Source organism: Anticarsia gemmatalis, chromosome 13 (genome assembly GCF_050436995.1).
Source record: "Anticarsia gemmatalis isolate Benzon Research Colony breed Stoneville strain chromosome 13, ilAntGemm2 primary, whole genome shotgun sequence".
Classification (NCBI taxonomy): Eukaryota; Metazoa; Arthropoda; class Insecta; order Lepidoptera; family Erebidae; genus Anticarsia; species Anticarsia gemmatalis.
In genome coordinates, this window is record NC_134757.1 from 12,227,845 (window position 1) to 12,255,115 (window position 27,271).

The window sequence follows — 27,271 nt, forward strand, 5'->3', positions numbered from 1 at the left end:
ATATTTCAATATCAAAAGATAAAATTGAGTTCCACATAATGAAAAGCACTGTAGGAAAAATAAAACATTATATATCATCACAAGATCACATTTTTTTAATTTATCGATACGTTTGTCACCGACCACATGGGAATTGAGTACAGCCCTACAAATTCCAATTGTCAATGTCAGTTTCACATTTCACTTTGCGGCACTATTACTCGAAACCTATTTGTTTTATTTATTATAAAACTTTTACTCTAACACATTCACAATGTATTAAAATATACTTTAGCAGTATGTCGCTACAATTTTAATTCATATTTATGGTGTAAAAGTAAGTTACATGCGTATAGGTTAGGTTCTTGTATTGGTTTACAAAATGTCTTTTACTGGTGACAATTTGATTGAAAGCCACCAAAATGTGCGTGGTTATGGTGCCCAAGAGTACACAGTACGACAAGCTTACGACGATGGTAAGATTTTTTATGATTTTCATATATTTTTTAAGTAATTTCGGCGGTACATATTTTGTCGATCCGGTTGGGCAAATATTTTACGGGCTGCGGGAATTTTACGACGTGGCTGCGTGTTATGAATCAAACTGCACGTTCTCTATGCAGTTTACACGTAACATTGTTTATATAATACCTTTTTAATATTATGTTCTGTTTGACAAGATGGATGGATGATCTTACTTAAAGGTGTATTTCGCCTCTATCTAATCCTATGGGAACAAGTGTGCTTTTTTATGTATTCATGTATTGTTCATGTAACTTGTATTATTGAAAAAATGTGAAATACTGTTATTTAGCTGCAGCTGGTGAGACTTAAAGCAGTTGAATTGAAAAAGGCTAGGTTGATAATGTGTGTTATTGAAAACTGCACGAAATAGAAATAATTAATGAAGTAATGAATTGAATAGTGAATATTGGAATATATTTGCGTATTGGATTAAAAGTAGAGTGCTGCCAAGGTTTTATTATATTTCCTGTTGTAAAATAACAGTACACATATAAGCTTAAAATAATTCAAATTGGGTACTCAATGCAGTATCTTTACAATATCTCGCAAACTGGGGTTAGTACTAGTTACATTAGTTCAATTTCAATAAAATAATATTCAGTAGACTGTTATAGGAAAATATTAAAATAAATTGAGTTATTATTTATTGGTTTACTGATTTCAGCTTACATTATACTCATTTCATCAATTAATTATTTGATTATTAGCTGTTCAATGGGTTCAGTTCAATAGGTATGCTCATAAGAGCATATTACAGTTTCTATGAACATATTAGCTTTCTCCATCTGTAGGTAGAAAATTCCGTAGCATGAGGAAAAAAATATATGTCAGGAAAAATGATAGAAATAAAGAATGCACCAAGAATGTAATGCAGGAAAAAATCATTACAAAATAATATTGAATTGTTCTTATATAAAATAGTTATTGTAGAATACCTGTTAAAATACCTACATATAATATTGAATAATATATAGCTGAATTCATATTTATATTAGACATACATCAAGTCACACTTTTTACCCATAAGGGTTCTTAAAGACCAGAGAACACCACTCGTTATGATCCTTACAAAATATCCCTTGCAACATTCACAACCATATGTCTTTTCATAGATGAATATTATTAATAATACATATATAAAGTCATGCCTTCTTTCCATAGGGGTAGGCAAGGACCAGAGAATGCCACAATATGTAGTAATCTATTTAATTAATGATAACCCTTTATTTATTCTTACTTCCTACATAGATAGTCAATAAATTGATTGTCTCTTTACGTAGATATTTATCTTTCAATTTGAGCTACGTAGGTATCTTACATTGATAACAAAAATAGTAAAAATACTTTAGCAATTTTTACACATACCTATTATATAATTAAAACTAAACCTTAGTATACGTCAAAACTTTGAATAAACAGTTAGCATTTGTTATCTTAATTAACTTTGCTAGTAGCCATCTAATCTATGTATAAAAAGTTGTACCTTTAAAATATTATTCTTATTACTAATTACTATGTTTATAGATTACATTATTTATGCATTGCATGCACCAGAATGTTTTAGAATCATTTTACATCACCCGAAAATAGGAGCTCCTTAAAATATTTGCTGAGAAATCATATCATATATCTGTTCTTGTTACTAGTGTGGATTATTGCTTAGCTATAAAAATAATTGATACATTATATTGCACACATAGCAAATACCAGTACCACATATTTGTACTATGGTCATGCTTAGTGACATTTATTTGTAGATACTAATAGTTTTCTTCTATTATCCTCAATCAGGAGTCTGCTAACACTAAAGTTTTTTAACATTTTTTTAAACGAATTTCATGAATTTTTGAACGAATGTCATTGCTCAAATTGCTGTATCTTAAGATATAAGTTTTGTTACTATTGATATTCATCTTAATAAGTTCAGTTAGTTTACTGAAAAAACATCTATCTTGTAAACTTACTGTAGAGTATACTGAAGATACTAAGAATAAATACTTTCACTCAGTTTTCTTTTGACAATAACTTTCACTTTTGAGTTGTTTTATTATTGTATTGGCAACTTTTTTATTGAATGTTTATATAAGAGACGAAAACTTGAATTGAATATTTTAGTAATGTTTAGACAGCTGATGATAAGACATCCCTATTCTATTATTATAAATGTGCAAGTCTGTTTGTCTGTTATACTATTATAAACCATTGAATCTGTTTCCATAAAACTTAACTTGGAGATATTTGAAAACCTAAAACCAAATATTTCAGCATAAAATAACAAAATTTTAATCTTTTTGATTTTAAAATACAGGCTTTTATTGGGATGATATTTGTGAACGACTAAGGTAGTAAAATATTTAGTGTAGTAGGTGTATTGTGTTTACTCATAACCGTTTAAACACATTATGCACAGCTGTCTAGTTTCAATGAAACTGGTAGAACATCAATCTGAAATTCAAAAATAAAAAAATCTTATTTCAAATTCCTGTCTTGGCCAGTTTTAAATTGTAATCGATTCTAATACACTTTGAGCAATAGTTGTGGCAGTAACAGGTGTCCACCGGTTATCATATCTCCCGTGGGGCGCTCGAAGCCGGTACCACTCATTCGTTCACTTATCAGTGATTTAAGCAACCTTCGGCTTCATGAAACAGGGGCTTTATTTATCGGCACTAGCTGACACTCGTGAGTTCGCTTGCGTATGTCTGTAGCTTTCAACTATTAAAATGCGTTCTATAGTTTTTGCGTGATTCAATAACAAACATTCCTGGAAACATACAAACTTTCACATTTATAAATTTGGAGGAGCAGATAAACAGAGCCAGGAGATGATGTCACAAATGCACACGTTTTTCTCATCCAAGTGGCCTCGTGCTTCCACACGAAAAAATCATGCATTTAAATAATTTCGACTTTATTCCTTACCAGTATAACCGCTAACAATACTATTAAAATCTCCTCCCGAGTCTGTGCCATCTTTCGTTTACAAGAGACTAAAGAGTAATATCGTTACTACCATTTAGCAACAGACACATTCTCAGACGAAAATAAACGTGAAATCGTTGATTACAATCAATATATCGGCATATATTTGGCTCTAGGGTCAATGAGGATACATGGAACGTTCTCAATCAATTGGACAGTGTTTCTTAATGTTCAATTGTAGGTCGTTCTGCCAGTCTTGTTACCGAGTGCTTTGTGACTAGTCGTGATAAATATGTGGTTTTTCTTGATCTTGAGTGAGTATTTTTCAAATACTTTACCGGCTACTGATGAGGAAGGTATAGAATTGTTAAGGACTGGTTGCAGACTTCGATTACCTGAATAGGTTTCTTAGACGACATGTTCCATTTCCTAATTACCTTATGTGCGGCTTAATTTTAGTGAAAGCTAAAAAAAACACGTGCCTCTTAATGATAGTAAGTATATCTACGTAGTACGTAGCGAGCATTCAGGTTTCCCTATATGAGTTTCTGAACAGGGAACCTAATCCACAAAATTAATGTACGATGCCTGACTAAAGTTGTCTACCGGCCAAAAGACTTTATGTGGCGTCCACCTAATTGACAGTGCATGTCTTCACAAAATTCATCGTGTTTGAACTGTGTAGTCATGAAAACATACAAATCATACTTATTGAGTAACCATGGGTAGTAAGTCCTCATACGTCGATTTTGCTAAAAGGGAATCGGATTCTATCCACGCGGTGTATTGCACATTGCGTGGCACGTGCATTCAATCGTAATCAAACCTTTGTGAATTATTACATCTTATTTAACCGCCTCAATGATTCGGCATCAATGAGTTATTATTCCGAGATGTCCTAGTCGTTCATTCGACACGGTTAATTATGAAATTACTCTATAGTACCCACTTATAAGTTTGCCTTTAATTTGAAGACAGCAATTTTTGTCTCTCAAAAGTCATAAGAAATTTTGTCTTTCGATTCTCAGGTTGGACTTGGACGTTGGACGCTGCTTTATTATATTATAATTAGTTCGCTGCCTATTAAATAGGACTAACATTGTAAATAACTAAACGGAGGTGTATTTCATACACCTTTACCTTTACTTCTGGTACAACAAGTGTTGGTTGCTATCGCATTAAAATATTGAATAAACTAAAATCATAAGGTAATTATCTAATTAACTATGCCGCAAGTTGACCAAAGCCATGGAAGTAGGTGACTCATACGGAAGCATTTACTTATAGACTAAATACTAGACAAATGATGAAAAATAAAAAAATGCATCATAAACGTATTGAAAATATCGTAGTTGCATTAAAATTTGCTATTAATATGTATTTTTAATGTATTTTGTTGTCTAGGTACAGTTGTGTAAAAAATATCTTGCGTTACATACAATGATTAAGTTAAATTTTCTCCTTTATAAATACATGAAAATTTTATGAAGACTTTTTCTTAACTGACCAGAAGTAACAATTTCTTCGTTATTCTTATACTTAATTGTAACTGTACCCAAAAATATTGCGTTTCGTACGCACACTATTACTAGAATATCGAAAAACATTGTATTATTAACTGTTGAAAAAGATCCTAGATACATCACCCACACAACTTTTATCCTGCTACCCTATCAGGGAAGACTTATTGAAATACGTATAAGAATTTCATCATAATAAAATTGTGAAAAAACCCACCTATATCGATACATTTATTTACCCACCAATATCAATACATTTATTAATCTATTATTGTTACGCTCGATAGTACTATAGCAACAATTCATAGAAAAGGCACTACAATAACCAAGTTCAGCATTTTGTATAAAATCTAGTGCAATACATATGGTCTTAGTTAACGGACATAAATATTTGAACAAATGGATTTTTATTTACTCAAACGAATAATTGATTTGTGTTAAGTGAACTAGTTTTTATTATTTGTAATTGTTACGCAATTTTTGTTAATTGGTTCATAGTTTTCGCTTGAATGTATTTTTGTATAAAATATAGATTTTAGTGCGAAAGGAAAATTTAGTAAAGTGATTTTCCAATAGGACGGGTAAATTCGTGTCTTATTGTACATTTGAATTCGTAAATCTATATGTTTTTAATACATAGTAGTATCTTGCATTTTCAATTATAAGAAAGTCAGTTAAGATAAAAGAAATCTCTGTTCAAATCAATAAAATACAGTTTTGTGTTCATTCATTCGGTACAAAATAAATTGATTTTATTGCATCAACCTTTGGTCAATGCAGTTGTTTTATCTGAATGCCTTTGATATTGAATGAGATGTGTTCATTGAGTATTTGTATATAATACCAGTGTATTCAAGATACTGGTGGAATCATGGCGGCTTCGGCTGGAAACGTTATTTTAATGGCTTTAAGTACGTATACATTTTTAATATGGAAATAAGTATAAGAAGGATCACCATCCCCTTTTCAGGGATAATAATTAAAACTTTAAGTTGTTGCTTGGCATGAATGTATACACTTATCACGTGCGTATCTCGTTTTCAAATGTTTTTTTCTTCCAAATTTATGAAAACGTATATTGTTGAAAACGACGTACGACTTGCGATGTATACTGATACATTTCTTTGGTAAAATATAAAATTAAAACCAATGTAAGTATGAGTAGTGATATGTAAGCATGAGCAATATCTAATATTACACGGGATTTCACGCAAACCAAAATAGTTTTAGTACGTACTATGTAATCGTAGGCAACAGTAAATAATATTTTGGTGCCCTTCATGTGTGTATCTATGTTTATTCTAGTTATGATTAGATTAGATTTTACTATTACAGCATTATCTATTTTAGTTCCGCGTTCTATTTTTATCTAAAAAGGTATACAACTATTATAACGCGGTAACTTAAATATAGGTCATTTGGGGAGGACTCTTGGTAACTTTATAACTTCTTTACTGACTATAATAGAAAGCTAGGTAAGGATCTCATTTCAATAATGAATATGTTAGGTCTAAGCCCTTTTCAAGTGGCAAGTTCTTTTCATTTGTTAGGAAATACAGGTATCGGAATTCGACCGATTAGGACCCATTAAGTACCCGAAAAATGTGTTCCTGCCTAGATTTTAATGGGGTGACTACAACAGTAATTATGTTTAAATCTAGACTACATAAAATAAATACATCCTGCTGATATTGTATACGCGAAGATTGTGAGGTTGGATGTAATGGATGTGTGTAGGTTTGCTATTCTTTTATAAAAAAAGAAAGTACTGAACAGAATAAAATGTAATAGGTACAAATATAGTTTACAACCTCACGATATATTATACTTTATACCGGTTAATCTTATCCCGCTGGAGTTGCGAGCAGAAATGCATAGAATCATACTATACTTTGTGATTGAAACATTGTGGGTATCTCTAAAATTACTTTTTTCTTCTAGGTGGCCTAAAAGCCGGGGCGTCCCGCGTCGCTCGGATCGCGTACAGCGTGCTCTCCCGTCGTAAAGCGGCAGAGGAAGGTGCAGCGCGTCTAGCGAGGGTACTATCAGCTCTCGACCTCACGGCTCTGGGTGTTGGCAGTACGCTAGGAGTGGGAGTGTACGTGCTGGCCGGAGATGTGGCTAAGAACTTAGCGGGGCCTGCTGTGGTGTTGTCGTTCTTGTTAGCTGCTGTTGCTAGTGTTTTTGCTGGTAAGTTAATCTTTGAGACGAGTTTTCAGTATATTTTCATGTGTTTTTATTTCGAAGTGGTCACTTAGTCACAGATAAAGTTGTCAAAACCAGATGAATTACTTCGCTATATCATAAACAGCAGCTATTTAACGACGTTCCAGAAAATTACAGTGATCATTTCGAATAATTATCTCCCTAAAAAGTCTGGTCAATAGTATAGCTTAGCATTCAGAGAAAAAAATATTTTCTTAAATACGTAAAATAGATAACAGTTCTTGCGTGTTACACGAAATTATCTCATAAGAACATACTTTATGAGAAAAACGTGAGCTTTTTAAGTGGCTAGATTAACGAGAGCGCAACATATTAATACAAATATCTTTGTCATTGGCGGCACTTTAATGTCACTGACGATCTTTCTAGAAAACTGCCTCATGTAATGTGTCTCTAGTTTGATAACGAGTAGCTACTGAAGTATGTAGTGACGAAGTTATTGGCTTGACTATAACAGAAATCAAAAACATAATTCTATGGTTTTGATTTTTAGGAACTCCTAAAATTTTAATTCTATGATCTAAGATCCTATTGAATTATGAACTAGTTTCTAACTTTTCATAATATTTGCTTCAGAGAACTTAACATTGTGCCCTTCTTCTGGGCATAATCTTTTACCCTAATTACCTAATGTTAGTCTGGTAGTTTGAATTGTGTCTCGTTTGTTCCAGGGTTATGTTATGCTGAGTTCGGTGCTAGAGTGCCTAAAGCTGGTTCAGCGTACGTGTACAGTTACGTGTGTGTTGGCGAGTTCATCGCTTTCATTATAGGATGGAACCTTATACTCGAATATATTATAGGTAAGTTACAGTTTGCTTTGATACTAATTTTTTCAAATCGTTATACGTTTTTAGGCCATGTAAACCAATCTATTTGGGAAGGCCTTTGTTCAGGAAATATGATATAACCCTCGAAAAGTGGTCTCCACGACAGCGTAACAGGCGGTATATACTATTAGAGGGATATTTATAGGGATTTTTATACAATCTTCAGTTGTTTGCTGGTAAAAATATTTTTGTTATTGTCTGCATAATACTTACTATGACTACCGTTAGCTGTAAAAGCCGGCGAGCCAATGATGTTCTAAATTCTGAATTTTGTATGTCTCCGCCAGCCGCGGACTTTACATGCAAGGCTCTCTTAGTCTCTATACAGTTGTTGGACTATAGTTAACGAAAACCATATTATTTTCAGGTGCAGCCTCCGTAGTAAAAGCTCTAAGTGAATACCTAGATTCGTTGTGCAATAAAGCGATATCTTCTCACTTAGCGTCTGTCATGCCTATGGAGAGTCCACACTTGGCGAATTATCCAGACGTCTTCGCTTTCACTGTGATTATGGTGTTTTCTGGTAAGTAGACGTCATTTAGGCTTTAGTTAAGCTTTTGACACTATTTATCATGACGTAGTTAAGTTAAACTGTGTTGTGTTTGTCATTAAAGATGAAAAGTTTGAAAATATATTTGTATGGCAAACTCAAGATTGAAATATGAAAGTGAAACATTAAACGTTTTTGTACCACGATTAATATTTATTTATAAAATATGTAAAAAAATGTCGGTGAACGAAATTGATTGCTAACTGTATAGGGAATCGAAAATGTTGAACATTGATCTAACAATTTCTAGGTCCACCCCAAAGACCGATACTAAAACCACAACTAACCTTCCCATTTTTACAGTGGCCCTAGCTTTTGGCGTGAAAGAATCTACAAAATTCAACAACTTCTGCACTGGGGTCAATCTCTGTGTGGTGCTGTTTGTCATCATATCGGGGTCCTTCAAGGCTGATACTAAGAACTGGCGCATACCCGCTGAGGAGGTGCCCAAGAATATGAAGAAAGATTTCGGTACTGGTGGATTCGCGCCGTATGGGTTAGCTGGGATTATTAAAGGCGCTGCTGTGTGCTTTTATGGGTTTATTGGTAAGTTAAATGATTTAAAATGTGTTGTATTATATTTACTGTGGTATTTAATATTGTGTAACACCTTTCCAAACAGACTAAAGTGTCGAAACATGGTAATTAATAGAAGCTTTTTGCGTAGATAGGATTAGAACCAAGCTCTATTGTCAGTACACAAAAGCTTTCGAAAATTATCAGAATAATCCCCTTGATATATAACTGCTGGTCATGTGTATACCTATTTTGTCTTGATTACTTATTAAATTCAATTGTTGTTATTCGTGTTTTTTTCAAGCATCGTGACAATAATCGCTTATTACATCTCTTTTATTTTGGTCTCTACCCCTAGTTAGTCAGTCAGTATTCATTAATGTTTATGTATCTATAACAATGTCCATTTCCTTCAGGTTTCGACTGCGTAGCCACAGCGGGAGAAGAGGCCCGTCGTCCGCAGAAATCTATCCCGTTTGCAGTGGTAGCGTCTCTACTGGTGGTGTTCCTTGCTTACTTCGGTGTGTCGTGCGTGCTAACGCTCGTGCTGCCGTATTATATGCAGGTATGTATACGTAATACAGGTACAGGTATTAAGGTATTTGTATTTGTACCTCATCACCTATTACGTACATATAAAGTATTGGCTTGAGCATTGGTAAATAGTACAGGTAGTAATAGGTGTTATGATAAAGCTCAAAGTGATTTCAGACAGGGCAAAGAATTTCAACTTCTTCTGAAAATCTTGTCCTTCTTTACTAACGATAACAATATTCAGAACATTTCTTTTCTTGCCCTCTTGTTGACTGTCTTTCTGCACATTTCTTTGTAGAGAGAGTTATAATTGATTACTTAAATATTGTCTCTTGTTGTTACTAGGACGAAAAAGCACCGTTCCCGTACGTGTTCGAGCACCTCGGCTGGTCATGGGCGAAATACGCCGTCAGTGTGGGAGCTATCTGTGCTTTGTGCTCTAGGTATGTGCGCATTATATTATTATTATACTGATTTATAAATTAATTTAAACTAAGGGCTATAGAAAATATGATGTTACAATAAAATAAAAATGATGCTGGAAATGCTTGATTTTTTACAAATTCAATGGCGTTGTATTTTGTTGATTTAATTGATTTAAATGGATCATAGTAACTGCTCCAGCCAGTGTTGCAAGCGTTGTTGCATTGGTTCCTTTAGGTATTAAATCTAAGATACCTTACCACTAAGACACACGAGTCGTCTTACATGTTGCATAAGTGTAAGGCTTTTCATGGCGAAATATTACTAGTTCATTTGCATTACACTCTTTTTTAACCCTTAACTGCCCCACTACTGGGCAAGGGTCTCCCCCCGAACAAAGGCCTTGATTTTTATGTTCGTCTACAATCTTTGTTTGTATTCAGTTTACTAGGTGCGGTGTTTCCTCTACCGCGTATCATCTACGCGATGTCATCGGACGGTCTGCTGTTCCGGTTCATGGGACAAGTGAGCGAGAAGTATCAGACACCACTCGCTGGGACCATCATAGCTGGACTATTTACTGGTAAGATTGTGATTTGTGTTTGTTTGTAGAATTCCTTGGAAAATATTAACTCGAAAATCATGGTTAAATTAATTTAAGAATAGTTCGAAAAATGTTGGTATGGACGTTTTCATTCCTCTAATGACAAAGATAGTAATATATTACTTATATACTGTTACCGTTAAATATAATAATTTAAAAAATATTTTTTAAGATGACTTAAAAACTATTTTTGGTTTATGAACATGTCCTGTATCTTAAGAAGAGTATTAAAAATGTTATAAGCAATGACTTACCTGCTCAGTCTTTTCCCGTTACTTGTTTTTCTCTTGAAACCGTTTCTATATTAAAATTGTACGCATTCTCCAGGTACTTTGGCGATGATATTCCGTCTAGAACAGTTGATTCACATGATGTCTATCGGCACATTGCTGGCTTACTCCATGGTCGCATCTTGCGTATTATTACTCAGGTAACTATCATTCTTTTGCATCTAAATATTTTAGTGTGTGCGGACATTTTGCTAAATCTATATCATTCTAAATCCAGTGTGGCTAACATAAATTAAATGCTACTATGAACGCCATTTTGAAACGAAAAGTAACTGAAACACTTCGCATAAATAAGAATAGTGCAAGTCCTTCTAGTAAGTAATATGAAAGTGTTTCGTATGATTGTGTATTTCAATACTTTACTTAAATTACTGTCTGAAGAAACTGTCCCTATTACGACTATTTCTAACTATATATTATACATTGCTGTATAGATACGAGTACGGTCAGCCGGCGCATCGTGTGCAGGAGTCAATGAACTTCTCAGTGAAGAACGCGTTGCGACAGATCCTGAACATGGACAAGCATCCTACACCGACCAGGCTCAGTGCTTGTACTGTGTCTGTACTTGTTACTTTATATGGTAAGTTCATAATAGATTTTACTATTTACTTGAGTTTGTTTGTTATTAATTTGTATAACAGTCTCAAAACTGAATAGAAGGGGTCTAACTTATCCTGCCCCCCAATATATGTTTCTTCTCTTCTAAACGGTGTAGCTAAGATAATTTATAACCCAACTAGCTGACCTGCGCAACTTCGCTTGCGTCCAATGAGAGAGAATTGGTAAAAAATTCCCCCGTTTTTGTAATATTTTTTACTGGTACTCTGCTCCTTTTGGTCCTAGCGTAATTATATATAGCTTATGTCCTTTCTCGGGTGCCAAAATATCTCCATACCAAATTTCATGCAAATTGGTTCAGTAATTTAGGCGTGATTGAGTAGACAGACAGACAGACAGACAGAGTTACTTTAGCATGTATAATATTACTATGGATGGAAAGACTGTGACTTCCCTTAATGATAAAGTTACACAAATTACAAACTTTAGTCAAAAGTCATAACTTAATATAAGACCTCACATCCTTTGGGACCGTAACGAAAACTTAAGATTATATATCTGCCCGTTAGAAGTACACATTTAAAATTGTTGATTTATTTTGACACTATTATCAAAATTAAAGTAAAACAAAAGTCGCAAAAATTATGTCACATTGAATAATCGAAAGATCGCAGTACTCTCCTAACATTTTCACCTCCTTTTCTCCTGACTGCCCAAACCACATTCCCTAAATCTACAATACTAACTACAATTCCTTTCACCAGGTATCTGGTGTTTCATAATGATGTCAGCAGTGAACCAGTACGGTGACGCGATATTAGCTGGACACGTGGGCGCCGTGGCCATGTTCTCAGTGGGCACGGTGCTCGTGCTCGCGACACTATTCGCTATCTCTAGGCAACCTGTGTCCGATAAGAAACTGGCTTTCTCTGTAAGTACTATGATTATTTGATTGAAGTGTTGCCTATGTGATCGAAAGACTCATATGATCTCGAGTTCGATACTCTGGTTGCCAACGTACACGTATACGCATGTATACGTTTGCACTTGTAGTGAAACGTTTTATACCTGTACAAGATAACAAATAATTTGGGGTGAAAGTAAAAAAGCTTTAATTAAATCCTTCTTTGTAAATGTTGATACCTACATATTACTAGCGATAGCTTTCCAAAACTTGTTCATCGTTCATAATTTTTATGGCCTGAACTTAAACAAAAATGTTGATATCCTTTTATATGCTTCTTTTTTTACTATAAAGCATGCTATAAGGACAAAAAATATTTGAGTAGCATTTCAAAAAACACCACCTTTGCCAGTTAAATTAACTTTAAAAAATGTCGTTTCCTTGAATTTAGATAATATTTAAAGTACCAGCATTGCAGTAACCATTATAATTTTGTTCCTAGGTGCCTCTAGTGCCATGGTTGCCTGGTCTAAGCATACTGATCAACATCTACTTGATGCTGAATCTTGATTACATGACGTGGTGCCGATTTGCCGTGTGGATTGCAGCGGGTGAGTACTATATTTATATCTACTTTAAATCTCATTTATTGTAAGGATATAATCCATAGTCAATATCTTGATTACCTTAATCCTAGATAGAAAGCAAAGAACTAAGTAAGGAAACTCCTCAAACTAGCCTCAGACTAGACTACTTACACAGACTATTATCACTGAGAATCTTTTGAATAATACTCGAAAATACAAAAGTAAATGTATTTTCAATAAATTTGTAGAACTTAATATTTCACCTACTATTTGTTTACATGACGAGGAAGCTTTAATTTTTTTTTCGGTCTGTATTATTTTTCGTGGACTATTATATGCATGTCTGCAAAATGTTACTTGGCTCACTCACAATGAAATACCGGTATTATGATTAACAATTTAATGTACTGTTAATTTGCGCTCATTGATACAGGTTAATGTTTATGTATAAATTATATATTTTATAGTCCCACAGAAGCTTAAACTATAAAAGTCATAGATGATAGTTAATTTACGACTGTCTCTCACTTGATTTATCACATGTTGTTTTTACTAATTAGTTTGACGTATTAGTAATGACTTTGAGAATGTATAATTTGATTAAAAAACCATAAAATTTTCAATGTCTTTTCTCCAAGGTAGACCCTTAGTATATTTCAAAATCAGTAAGATCAAATATTTGTGAGTTCAGTCCCCGATCAGGAGGTCGTGGGTTCGATTCCCACGGGATAAATATTTGTGCGATCCACAAATAATTGTTTCGGGTCTAGTTGTACTTTGTGTCCGTTGTTTGTATGTTTATAAAAGTCCCCGCGACACAAGAGCAATTCTTAGTAAAATGTAATTCTTGTAAAATCCGTATCCAAAAAAATACTTTGTTATGCGGAAGTTGCTTAGAATGAAACAAAAACAGGCTTCATCATTCGTGAAACTTGTCAAATATGGCAGTGACCGTTGTTGACCCTTATTTGACGAGTTGACACCGTTGCCTAGCGGTGGTATAATTTTGATAAAATTTTATCCAATAAAAAGGAGACTAGCGTTTTTTTTCTTATGTTTCTGTTTAGAAATCTCCCTCCTCCTTATCCTATTCCTAAATGGGACAGTGATTTGGAATGTGAATATGTTTGTTATTCTTTCTCAAAAAAAAGTACTACCCACGAGTACGGCGATAGATTACGACATTTACGAGTACATGGGATAGTTTTTTTCCACGCAGACGAAGTCACAAGCAGAATATATAATAGAATACGGGAATTAACGTGAACACGCATTTTACCTTAAAATGCCTAACGTGTCGGTGCAGGTTGCACTTCAAGGTAAAATGCGTGTTGTTAATTCCCGTATTCTATGATACATTAAACATGCAACGCAAGATTTATAAAGCTATGATCACAAGCAGAAGTCAGCTTGTCAATATTTTTAGTACGTAGTTATAACATTTAATTAACAACCGCAAATATTTTTATTAACTAGTTCCGCAAACAAGGGCCAATAACAGCCTATGAGCTAAATCAAATAATTTGTATGATTAATTTACGATCTAAATAATTAATAAGAGATGATATAAATCGATCATTTCCTGTATTATTCATAAATAACTGGTTATAAACGGGTTGTTTATGGAAGGTCGTTTGACCATAAATTATAGAGCAGAAACAAAGGCTGTTGAACTATTTGGCGCGGAACTCATTGCTGTCAAATATACGTCATAATGTTATGATTGTAGGAAAGATAAAATTATACTCGTTGATTATGAGGTGCTTTGTTCTGGCATTCCATCTTTTTATGTATAATTCTTTTGTAAGTGTGTATGTATGTCACTGAACTTCTCTTAAACGACTGGACCGATTTTGATGAAATTCTTTGTGTGTGTTGAAGTGGATCTGAGAATGGTTTAGATTCACAATTTTGTCCGCTGGATAATGTTTTTATATTTAATTTTTATGGCAAAACAACGTCTGCCGGGTCAGCTAGTTGAGTTATAAATCTGTAAAGCTACTAGCTAGTTAAATTAAAAGGTGGTTTCAATAAGATATCTTTGATCGTTATAGATGTATTAAAATGAGAGAAATAATTATTAAAAAAAAATCTTTAGGTACTTCTAGCTCCAAAATGTTACGAACTCCCATATAACCTTTCTTCGCCTATTTCGACCCCTCAGGGGTGGTGATTAAAAGCAACACTTTCTTAGTAAGTACATCATAAACGGGACCTCTTATCCAAATTTAATGTTTCTTGCTTTTATAGTTCAGGCTGTGCCATGATTATCAGTCAGTCAATTATTCGATCAATCAGTCAGATTCGGGACTAGTAATTTTATATGTTCTATACATATAAATTGTTTTATTTTATGAACAGGAAGTTGTAATTGTTTGATTAAATCAACATCTAGAATTTAAATACAAATAACATTCAGGATTATGGAAGCCAGTTATATAATACACACAAGAAATATCCCTGAAATTAGTAATTTCTTTTTAAAATTATATTCGTCAAATATTAAGGGTTATAAAATAACATTCCATGGTAAAAAAAATGCTTCTACGTAAATATTGGGTTGCATATTCGAAATAATATGATAACATAATGAAACAAAACATCATTTTTTATATAATCTTCACAAGATTAATCCACTTGAGATAATAATTAATTATAATTACTTAGTTTCAATGCAAAGATAAAATCACAATGCTTGTTCGTTGTTATAATTTCGTTGTAACGACTGCACTGACCTTCTATGTAATTAGCTAAACATTGTAGATTATCTAATAAAACAAGAAAAATATTGTGATCGAATATTCCATTACTGAGTTTTTTATCATAGTTCTTGAAGGAATGCAAAGTGCTCAATCCGCACTCGGCCACTGTGGCCCTCTGTAATTCCGGGAAGATACACTTGCTTAGCAACAGGACAGTATTTTTTATATCTATAAATATTAAATAAACATGTATGATAAGTTCTCAGCTCTCTGCCTATCCCTATAGAAGAAGGCGTGATTTATTTGTAATTGGCTATCTAAGTATATTAATACCAGCTAACACAGCTAATTTTGTTTTGTTGTAAAAAATATTTATCATTTAGGGACTTGAAAATTTGTCTACGACCTTCTAAATTCCAGAAAATATACATTATCATAAAAATTGCTTAGCAATTACGAAGACTATAAATACTTTGACATGAGATTTTTATATTTTAAGTAATTTGATAAAGATTTATAACTGTCTTATTGGTGAAACACAGACGCTGATATGCCGGGAGTTAGCCATAAGGTTACTACGCTAGCAAAGTGCAGGTCCACATGCACGTCCAAAATCACACATATATTTGTAATAAAAGATAATACCTTAAGCTCTTATCCTTTCACAACTTGACGAAGCTACGTATCTATATTTGTAGCCCTCAGCATACAAGTTCAACATAGAATGTTGTAAATTTTAATTTATGTACATAATTAAAACAATTTTTGTATTTGTAAAAATATGCTTCTGGAAAACTGGAATAGCCGGATCAGACATTTGAGCTGGTATTTTTGATGGCAATAAAAACGTTATTTTATAAAAATAATAACTATCAATAAAATTCCATATTTGTTCAAAATTATTTATAATTTGCATCACTTACAATTAAACAACAATCGTTTCCTATAAACTAAATAAATACCTACCTTTTAATTTTGATTATATTTTTTGCGGTAAAATTAATTTAAAAATAAGTCTCCATCACAGTTTTAATTCACTAATTTGCACTTTGTATACATTTTTCGCACATTAACACAGAATCTTGTTTTGCTCGTCATGATACATTAATTTCGTCCGAAGATATCGATAATTCGGCGCTATAAATCAACGACGGTAGGTTAACTATCGTTCATATTTTTTTCTGTCGATTTCAAACGAAGTTATATCTCCTTTTCTCAAAATGATATGCTTTTTTTTCTTCAATCATGTCATTTCTTATGTTTTTATCTGGAAATAAGGTTATCTCAAATATACAATGATTATACACTAAATTCCATTATCACATAAAATCACAGCCATTAATTCATTAATTACGTCATCACTAGATTTCTTTGTGTAGTTCAATCTTCCTTCATTGATATTTATTCAGCACTTTAAATATATAAGGGAACATAGTCTTATGTGTATTCCTGCCCCATACAAAATCGACATGATTGAATTCAGCACTCTTCATCACTTTGTAGTCAACAACATTCGGCAGCATCTTCCTCAATAAAGCAACGTCTTTAATCGTTGATACTTTATCGTTTTTCCCCGAAACCAACGCAATCTTCATAGTGACCTTACTCAAGTCATAATCGGGAGGAAATTCCGTATTATATTCTACCATATTACCGGCAGGACCGTAATCATAATTGGCAAATCTGCGCCTTGAACGTATCTGCGTCAGATGTTCCAAATTTTTCCTTGAAGTTCCCGAGGGAAAATGTCCTATAATTACAGGAAAGAAGTCCGGTTCTATCTCTCTCTGATGCGCTCCAGCTAAAAGAAATAAGCCGTTCAAAAGACAGATTTCATAGCCTATTTTTTTCTGCAAACATAGTGCGTTCATCAAAGCTTTTATTGGGGAGTTGAAACCAAGGACTTCTTCGTTCCCTGCGGCCAAATACGCTTCATTTATCACTGGTGCGAGGTCCATTATTATCGACATGTACGACTCTGCATTGTGCATGTAAGAAATCGGTGCTAAAGATATGAAAATCTTAACTTTTTCATTGTATTCCGGTCGAGTGGCTCCCAGGACATACATGGATGCTGTTCCTTCAGAATATCCGATAGTACTTAGACTTTGCTGATTAGTTTTGTTCAAAATGTAGTCGATAGTTGAAGGGAGGTCGTGGTATCCAAATTCGTGAAGACTGAAGTCCCAGTACTTGCGGTCTATGTCGGGGTTCATGGTGTCATGGCGGCGGGAGTACCTGTTCCCTCGGAGATTGATAGCCCAGACGTCGTAGTTGTCCCTTGATAAGGCCACAGCGAGTGACGTGTTGCCTCTCATGATGAAACTGTCAGATGAATCCACAGCTCCATGAACGAATAACAACGGTTTAGTCACATCCCCTGGTATTCGAAATAGGGCCAGCACATAACCACCATCAGTCCTAACGTCATGTATTTCCACTTTTTCGAGATATTTCATCGCGAGTTGATCGAATGTCATGACAGCATCTTCGTTGTCGAAACGCAGCGTTTGAGTGAACACTTCACTGCTACATACGAGAAGCAATACTGTTAAAACGTTTATCATGTTACAAGTTGTTGCGGAACCTCCACTAAGTAAGAACATAATGACGCGGGCGTGTGTTTCTCTTGACTTATATAGTCGTCCTATTTTTTTTTCTTTTAAATACGTAGCTTTATTAGGTGGCAGTTTCATTATTAATTTATTTGGTGGTTAATTTTATGTCAGCTTCTGGTCGAAGTGGTTGTGCGACTGCTGGTCGTGAAGATTTCGAGGTCAGGAAAATTACTAAGGGATTTTTCTATTTTTTTTTGCAAAGTTCTTAATAGTATTCCGACGTTACGCCCTATGTGGCAAGGGGCTTCCTAATATATGGCTAAAATTACAAATGTTGAATATTACGCGTATTTCTCGACGCCCGTAGCCAGTTGCGCTCACCGGTCGGTAAACGATCTGTGGGTTGAGCAAACCTTAGCGCGGTCATTCCATAGATGGGTGACCGCATAGTGGTATTTGAACAGGGCGTCTCCGTGCTTCGGAGGGCACGTAAAAAGTCGGTCCCGGTTGTTGTCAATTAAGATAACAGTCGTTAAGCCACGTCAAAGGCCTTCAGGCGGCTTGAACAACTTTGACACTAGGTTGACCACTAACCATACGACAAGAAGAAGAAGACGCGTATTTCTTACACTTCTGCTTCCACCTTCAGATATAACAGGCATAGTAATATAATTAATATTTTATAGTTTTTTCTGTATTTTAGCCTTTTTATATTTCATTGTTTAAGTATGTCTTTAATTACGAACTCCCGGTAGTATGTGTTAAAAACGAGTATGTTCTTAAAACCGGTTATGTTACTAGTAGATTGGTCACTTTTAATTATATCATTATGTTTCAGTAGATTTATATTAATTAATTAACGTATCGCGGATATGATTTTTTATAAACAACTAAAGTGCATTTGGAAATGTTGTATCTAAAATTAGACGGGACAAAAACTCTTCCTATTTGCTTCCTTTAGTAAGAGTTCCTAGTAATTTTACAAATGCTAGTATGTAAGTATGTTTGTTACTATTTCACTCAAAAATGACTGATTGGATTTTGATGAAATTCGAAACATAAGTAGTTTATAACGAGATGAATAAATGAAAATTATGTAAAGGGAGTTTGTAAGGATCCTAGGAAGTGACGGTCTCTGTCTATCCTCATGCTAAAAGCGTGATTTTGTCTATGTTAGGTCTATTACCTAACAAACACCCAACATAAAAAATACATTTATTTTGCTGTTCCAAACCTATAACAGTTTCTATCAGAGGATTGCTGAGACGATCACCTTTGCCATTGTGCCGAAACACCAAAGGAATTTTGTTCTGATAGATTTTACAAAACACGTTCCATTTCTCTCGCGATACTTTTAGCAAAACACAATGGCAGGATAAGAATACACATTGACAATTACTATGATTTATACGTAGTTCTATAAATAGGTATAATGAGGACGTTTCCGCAATAAATGCAGATCTGTTATGGCTTCATAAAGTAAAAGGATATGCTTGCTTTTTCCTTTAGAATAACATAGATTTTCCGTGTTTTTTCAATATTTAGGAAATAGTTAAAAAGATAAATCTAGCTATTGACATTAGTTGAATAAAATTTCGGTGCAATGTTAAATACTGCCTACCAAATATTAGAAATTTACTTTACTTGGTACTTTTTCAATGAATTAACCCTAGTTTGCACCATGCAAGTACCTAATTCAAAGCTTTGTTTGCATGCAAGTGATAATGAGTTTGCATAGTGTAAATTGTGAATCAGGCTCTTCTTTAAAACTTTCAAAAACGTCGTCGGTGTTTTTACGTGTACGCGAACCCCGTCTCTTGTGGTAAATTATCGTGTAAGTTTGTTGCTACATTCAGGCACATAAAGTTATTTGCCGCAAACATGAACATTCGCATATATTGTTTATATTTGCAAGTAAATATATCATAATTTTCGACCGTTGATTCATAAATATTCAATTGAAATAAACATCACTTAGGCGACGTTTTGTACCAGTTTCGCACTATAAAGTTTTCCGATGTATTAATGTATGCGAAACTCGTGAAATATTTAAATCTATTCAGACCAATTTATAGTAACCGGTTTCTTTGTTAGTAAATGATAGTAAACGACCACGTGGATTATATTTAAAACAGCTGTTTGATGCACAGGAATACGTAATGTGGCTCTACAATTTCAAATACATTGTGCCGGTTTCGTACAAAAGCTTTAGTCAAATTGATTGTATTCTACAATGTGGTGTCTAGTTGTGTGTGTGCTCTTTCGTGAAAACAAAACTTCTATGAAATTTACTAGATAATGGGTTCATCCCGAAATAAGAACAGGACAAAGTTGGTTATCTATCAAGTTAGCCTTCTTTTTTGCATCGCTAGATACGATACATACATACATACAAACAATGGGATAGCAGGTATTCAAATTTTATCGCGATGTTTTATTTTAACGGTAAAACAGTTTTTCCATTGTAAACTGACTTCGAAAAGTCATTGGTGATTTACCTTAGGTTTAATCTTGACCACTTGCGTGAAAAGGAAGGTTTTGGGGAAGGCATAAGTCATAGATTCCTCTCAAGCATATCATTGTTCGTCTATACTTCAAAAGCTATTTTATGTCTTGTCCGACACATACATTATAGGGTAGTACCTACAGGAAGTAGTTCAGTATTGAGTGTTCAGTTGAAACGATTTTGCAAAATTCAAAACTGCAGAACTTTCGCCTTCATAATATCCTGGTAGGCCGTGATAATAAAAAATAATGCGGGCGGTATTTCCTTTATTCTTAGTATTGTATCTTAGGTATATTTTGTACTAAATGTCAATGAAATGTCCTCCAAAAAACTGATTAAAATGACGTGTCACTGCGGTCTTTCCAATTTCCTCTTTCGTCTATTGGTATTGTTAATTAATATTTATTAAGTTCACAGTGGTTTTGATAACAGGGGCTTTTGGAAAATAAGTAAATTTTGGACATATTATACATAATTTGATTGCAAATTAGGCAGAGTTTGATGGTAATGTGGTAAACTAGATACTTAAGTGTTTGGTTTTATCAATATTTAAATGGTTTTATTATGTTTATTATCCGGTCAATCGCCACGGAATAAAAATTCTTCGATATTCTTTTAAGCCCAAAAAAACAAATGTGCATTCTAAAAAACCAATTTGGAATTTGTATTCGCGTATTGATATAAACTAATAGACTGGTTTACTTGAAAGCATAGTTGTAAGGACTTGTTTTAGATAGACAAATGACATTTTAATTTCATCCTTCCAAGTTTCAATTTCATCCTTACAATTACTGTCTACTAGGCAAGTGTTCTCAGCTACCTCCAATACGGTAGTTGCCTACCAGTCAAAATTGAAATACGACTTAGTGACGTCACAATTACGATTTTCATTGATATCAAATAAGTGTCTAATAAAATGATTCAGTCTGTAATAATTACAATTTCAACATTATTTACGAAAAAAGTTACATAGCCTGAGCATTTTAGATGAACCTTTTACGAGTACGAGTTTAATAATTTTTCGTTAACCCAGGCATCTACCCAAACTCTGAGCACCGACTAGTCGAGTGCTACGTCACCATCCGTGTTGACCGGTCGGTTGATGAGGAAGCGTCAGCGATACGTAATTAATATGAGATGTAAATGTTATATCCGCATTACTTGTTTACCAACATTTTAACGACTCTTTGTTACACCGAACACAAGTCACACACCCTATTTCCTATGGACCAAAATATTGATATTTCAAAAGATTAGTCCATGATAATAATGTCCTGATTTTGGATACAAGTATAAAGGAATTAATTAAGAAATAATCATGGGATAACGTTCATCTGATTTAAGTTAAGTCGATTCAAATGAATCGCTTTATTTATTAGATTTTGGTCGTAGAAAGTAACCTGAAAAAGCACTAAGCAGCAGTCGTCTGCCATAGAATAAATTATAATGAAGATGACTTTACAGGTAATCACATATTTTTATTATAATTGAACATGTTATTCGTTGTTTATGGCGGAGTGATGCGTTAAACCTGGAAATTAAGATTAGTCTTAATTTTTACGCGAAACGGAAATAACCTACGTTTCCTTCATATCCACAACAAACAATAAAAAGCCGACAATTACGTTTACCGGCACATTTTTCATATTAACGACAGTTTCATGTTACAACGTGACCTTTTTATTGCGTGCATGACCTTTGACTAACCAGTCCGTGTGTCAGAGTTCAACTTTATGTCAAATTTTTAAGGAAGGTTAACGGGAATTTCGCTCTTAGCTGCCCTTCCTGCTACGTTAAAACAGTTGCGTACGAATAGCGGCAGCGTCATAAATATGTATACAAAGTCACATTTTCAAAAGCATTTTTTTAGTTTTAAAGTAGGTAATCTTACAATTACTGCGTATTTTGTATTAACCAATAGTACAGATTAATTTTATAGTTTCATACAAAATATATCTATTAAAATCTGGCAACGTATGTACATATTTTAGACGTTAGCTGATCGTCGATCAAACACACCGTTGGTTGCCAATTCCATAGAATGTTAAACACATTACCCTCCTTTGCGTCGTGCAGTCGGGTAAAAATCTACAGCGCACGTCTCTATATAGTGTCTTATAGAACATCGTGTACGCTCGGCTTACGTGCGTCACCGATTTCAGCATAGGAAGAGAGTAAGCCTTATGTTTCGTTTATTTCACTTTCCTGTAGTAAAAAGGATCCTTATGCAATGCAACCTTCTGACTATTGAGTAACTAAAGGGTAATTGATTGTTGTAATATTTATTATTCATTACGGTAATTAATTTAATTTAGATTTGATTGTGATTATAAATGTGATAATGGTCACGAATAATAATAAAATCTAAAAATAAATTGTTGTGTAACAAAATAAAGTTGTTTCGTGTTATACATTTAAAAAGTTGAAGATGTCGGTTTTCACTTTAAAATTAAAATAGTTTTGAAAATTTCGTTGTATCACGAGTATTCTAAATCAGGTATTTTGTACTTTTTCCATAGGGTTAGAAAAGACCAAAGAACGTCACTTAGTACGATCTCAAACTTAAACTGCTTCATTCACAATCATACATCTTGTCATACAGGAGGTATAACTAAATGATGATGAATTAATTTTATAATATAAAAAATAGACTTAAAAACTTCGGGATGTTTTTGAATCTTTTGTACACAGTGCAAAAGCTCGCTCTAATTAAGAGGAATACTATGCAACAACTACTATGCAACAACCACTATGCAACAAAGATGGTGTTTTCTTCTTCTTCACACAATTTGTTTCATTATTCCAGGTCTCCTAATCTACTTCACATACGGCATGTGGCACAGTTCGGAGCGTCGTCGCAAGATTGACGGTGTGCCCATGGGAGAGCTACACAATGATAGTCAAACGGCTCTGCTGAACAACGGCCTAGCCCACACCATCGGCTGACAGCTACCTACCGTGGCTGAGGAGCGCGTGGTCAGTCCTACTAGTACTGTAGTCTCGTTTATATCTAGTATTTAGATGACCTTGACCTTTTGTAAGGTCAGGTTTTAGTAGTATTAGTGGAGGGTGTTTTTACAAACGTTTATTTGTTACGTTTCGGTTGGGTCTTCACCCATTTTCAATAACCTGTCTATACAGTAAAGGATATGTCTATTGTAGTTATCCTAAATCCAATCAATTTTCATAATTACTAATGTTACCGTTTAAACGACAAACCCGCAAATTAAAAGACGAAACCGACATACGATACATAAAACTTTTTGTGTAAATAAATAAACAAGGAAATCTATTGTCTTTACATAGCCAATTTTTTTTCTATTTAATGCAAATAAACACTAATAAGTGTAAAACAGTGCCTAAATCAAATAGAGTAAATGTTTGTAAAAACACAAAAAAGATCTATGTAGTGTTAAACCAAAACAACCGGCTAACTTACTAACCTGGCAGTAGAATATTGAGACGGTCATAATCCTCGGTAACACTGTCATAGCTTTTATATCTAGCATTTAATAAGAGACCTTGTAAGATTATTATGGCCTATGTCATTACAATAATAATTGGTCGTAATAATTGAGTTTTAATACCATAATTTTCTCGAATGATTCTGATTTAGTAAAATTATAGGTGTTGCTGATATTTCCGTAGCCGACTATACTTTTTAAGGTAAATTGCGCATAGTATAGTATTATATCGGAGTCTGTATAGAAGATTTGTGTACTGAATTATAAATGGTTGATTACGAAAGCAAACTATGCAAAAATCTTCTGTCGAAAAATATTCCTAAATTGTAAATTACAACCAAAAGGCCTTTAATGTTACCAATCAAATAGAAACTATGAATAGTACAAAGAAAATGCGATGTAATCTACATTTGAAGCTATTTAATCAATCTAATTTCGAAAAAAATGTATAGTAAAATGTCAAGTTACGAAAGATTAGTATAAACCATGTCTGTATGCAATTAAATATCAGGAATCTCTGTGTAGTTTATTGATATTAATTTCTTTTACATCAAATCAATATCATTGTTCAGTGACCTTGACCTCTAGTATATGACCTTTAGGTAAATAAGTATTATTCTGTTGCTTTTATATAGTGTGTATGATAGATGTAGTTTACGAAATAAGTTTGTTGTGAGTAAGCAATAGTAAGTTAATGTCAACAGTAACCCTAATACGACTTGTGGTTGTAAGAAAGCTTTTCTTTAATGTATTCACTTATTTGTATAAAAATATATGTGACTGCCGCACAGTAATCTTCGGATCCCGATTTAGTTCAAAAAGTTATATCTAACAAAAATTCTCAATCATTGCCCAGAGTTTGGAAGCTGAAGTGGCTGACTTCCACGTCTTGTACTGATCTTTCAGGGCTATGAGAGTGATGGAATAGGAATAGCCGAATATCGGGCTACGGGCTTGCGCAACAGCCTACATAGTTAGTGACTAATTTTAATTGTGTATTTTAGTGTTATTGTGAAAAAATATATGAAGTGTTTATTGCCTCAAATTAGCTTTTGTATAATAACATTTATATAAAAAAATACAGTTATATATAAACAATTGATATAAAACGCACGTGCGACAATTAGCGTATTTTGAAACTGTACTTATAATTGTAATTTTGAAGGTCAAGGACGAGTTGAAATGAAAATAATATAATTTTTTTATAGTAATTAATAATGCGTGTTACTGTACTTATGTAGTTTAATTATTGCTTAAGGATATTGATTGTAAGCTTGATAGTAATTTGTGAAGGGCGAGAAATTAGGTCGCTGATTTCGAACCTTTGATAATTATCTAAGAGAATGTTGGAAAGGGCTTAGCAACGGTAAAGTTACTTAAATACATATTACGAGTATTATTGTTACAAAAATATCAGCTGTCAAGAAATACTTAGCCGCTCTTGCTAGTTGAGCAGATGCATCTAACTAGAAGAAGAAACGGAAATAAAAATATGGGCAGGTGCTCTTTCTTTTGCTGATACTAGCCAAAATTTATAATTCAATTTCAATAAAAATGTCAGATGCGCCTTTTCAAAGGAGAGCTGTAGTAGAGACTATCGAGGGCAGGATGGAAATTAGGAACTTGAGATTTACCTTGAAGAGCAGAGCGTAAATCCTGCTACTGGTCGGGTCCGTTATCTTTTCCCGCCGTGTTATAATAGTGCAGGAATAGAGAGTGTAACTGTCTACTATGCAGATACGCGCGACACTATTTTAGACACTAGTTGAAACAACGTTTTTGTAAGGGCAAAATTCTTCATAATATGATTCATTTAATATTACGATATCAGACAATAAAAAACGTCGATTACTGATGGTTAATTTTTCAGGTATTTATGAACAAAAATAATAATTAGAACGATGTATTTAAGTAACTATCCCGTATATACGTATAGTTAAGAATCTCCATATAAGGTTCCTTTGTTTAGTGTATCGCGCCAAAGTATTTTGTTGATAGTATTGTTTAAGTACTTAGTACATGTTTATTTAATACTTAATGTATTTGCTTTTTGCTATATCGAAAATTGTTTTTATGCTGCCTCCACTTTTGAAAAATTCCATGTGCATATACGAACCCTTTTATTCATAAAAACATATGAAGTTATGAAAGGCTTATAAAGAGTTTTGTTTCTTTCACTCCTTAGCGAAATGAAAAAGAGAAAATATATTATAGTAGTTTGTAACTAAAATAGGTTTATAGTGTGTTTATGAATAAGAGGGTAATTTTATAAATACTCAAAATGACTGCTTATTGGTGATAGTCGCGTAAAAATCTGTTTCAGTAGATTTTGATATTGTATTAGTAAAATATATTATTATTATAAGTAGTTTTTTGCTATGGCTTGCCCCTTGTTACATGGGACTATCATTCCCATTCCCGTTAAAAAAGACAACTCCCGCACTAAGAATTGCTCTTGTGTTGCGGGGACTTTTACAAACATACAAACAACGGACACAAAGCACAACCAGACCCGAAGCAATTATTTGTGGATCGCACAAATAATTGCTCCGTGTGGGAATCGAACCCACGACCTCCCGTTGCAGTGGTATCGGCGTGGCGACTTAAACCACTGCGCCACGGAGGCAGTCAAAAATTTAATATACCTCTGTCTACCGAGTCGTGAATAACAGGCGTGATGTTATTTGTGTTTGTGTTACAATTCATATTTCAATTACTTAAATAAGAATGCGTGTTAGTTTAATTCTGAGGCCAATGACTAATAGTTTTCTAATGTTTAGTTCCAACCAGGAAATCGAATCTGTTGTATTACAGTAATTAATAGTTCAGTGGAGGTAGTGCTACTTATAATTTGGCTGTGAAACAGCTTGTTGCTAATGTATCAATAAAATTATGACTTTTTGAAAATGATCAGGAATTTTATTTAACCTGTACATTATTTTTGTTAGTATAGTGTATTAAATTTCATACTCCTACTGATATTATTTATACGGATGTTTGTGTAAATGGATATCTTATTGTAACTCTCAAGTTACGATATCTATACATTATTTATTATTTAACCTAAGAAATA

At 33.6% G+C, this 27,271-nt stretch overlaps 2 protein-coding genes across 3 annotated transcripts; one reads left to right on the top strand and one right to left on the bottom strand.

The window, feature by feature from the left end:
• Positions 1-176: 176 nt before the first annotated feature.
• LOC142977662 (cationic amino acid transporter 2-like) lies at positions 177-27,108 on the top strand. Of its 2 annotated transcripts, none has more exons than XM_076121728.1 (13): positions 177-455; positions 6,888-7,136; positions 7,844-7,972; positions 8,367-8,522; positions 8,853-9,095; positions 9,482-9,630; positions 9,945-10,042; positions 10,466-10,605; positions 10,954-11,056; positions 11,351-11,499; positions 12,242-12,408; positions 12,884-12,992; positions 23,541-27,108. In XM_076121728.1, exons 1-13 carry the CDS (start codon positions 362-364, stop codon positions 23,678-23,680), a joined length of 1,926 nt encoding a protein of 641 aa, XP_075977843.1. In that variant the 5' UTR covers positions 177-361; the 3' UTR covers positions 23,681-27,108. The 2 variants fall into 2 exon arrangements, with proteins under 2 accessions (XP_075977843.1, XP_075977844.1); XM_076121729.1 differs by lacking the exon at positions 177-455 and adding an exon at positions 3,646-3,740.
• On the bottom strand, positions 16,573-18,250 carry LOC142977867 (lipase 1-like). Its single transcript, XM_076121984.1, has one exon. The coding sequence runs from the start codon at positions 18,235-18,237 to the stop codon at positions 17,062-17,064; it is 1,176 nt and encodes a 391-aa protein (XP_075978099.1). The 5' UTR covers positions 18,238-18,250; the 3' UTR covers positions 16,573-17,061.
• Positions 27,109-27,271: the final 163 nt, after the last annotated feature.

Coding starts and splice junctions, on each gene's coding strand:
- LOC142977867 (XM_076121984.1), bottom strand. CDS start 18,237: ATGATAAACGTTTTAACAGTATTGCTTCTCGTATGTAGCAGTGAAGTG.
- LOC142977662 (XM_076121728.1), top strand. CDS start 362: ATGTCTTTTACTGGTGACAATTTGATTGAAAGCCACCAAAATGTGCGT. Junction 7,137..7,843: donor TGTTGCTAGTGTTTTTGCTG/GTAAGTTAATCT, acceptor CGTTTGTTCCAG/GGTTATGTTATGCTGAGTTC. Junction 12,409..12,883: donor ATAAGAAACTGGCTTTCTCT/GTAAGTACTATG, acceptor TTTTGTTCCTAG/GTGCCTCTAGTGCCATGGTT.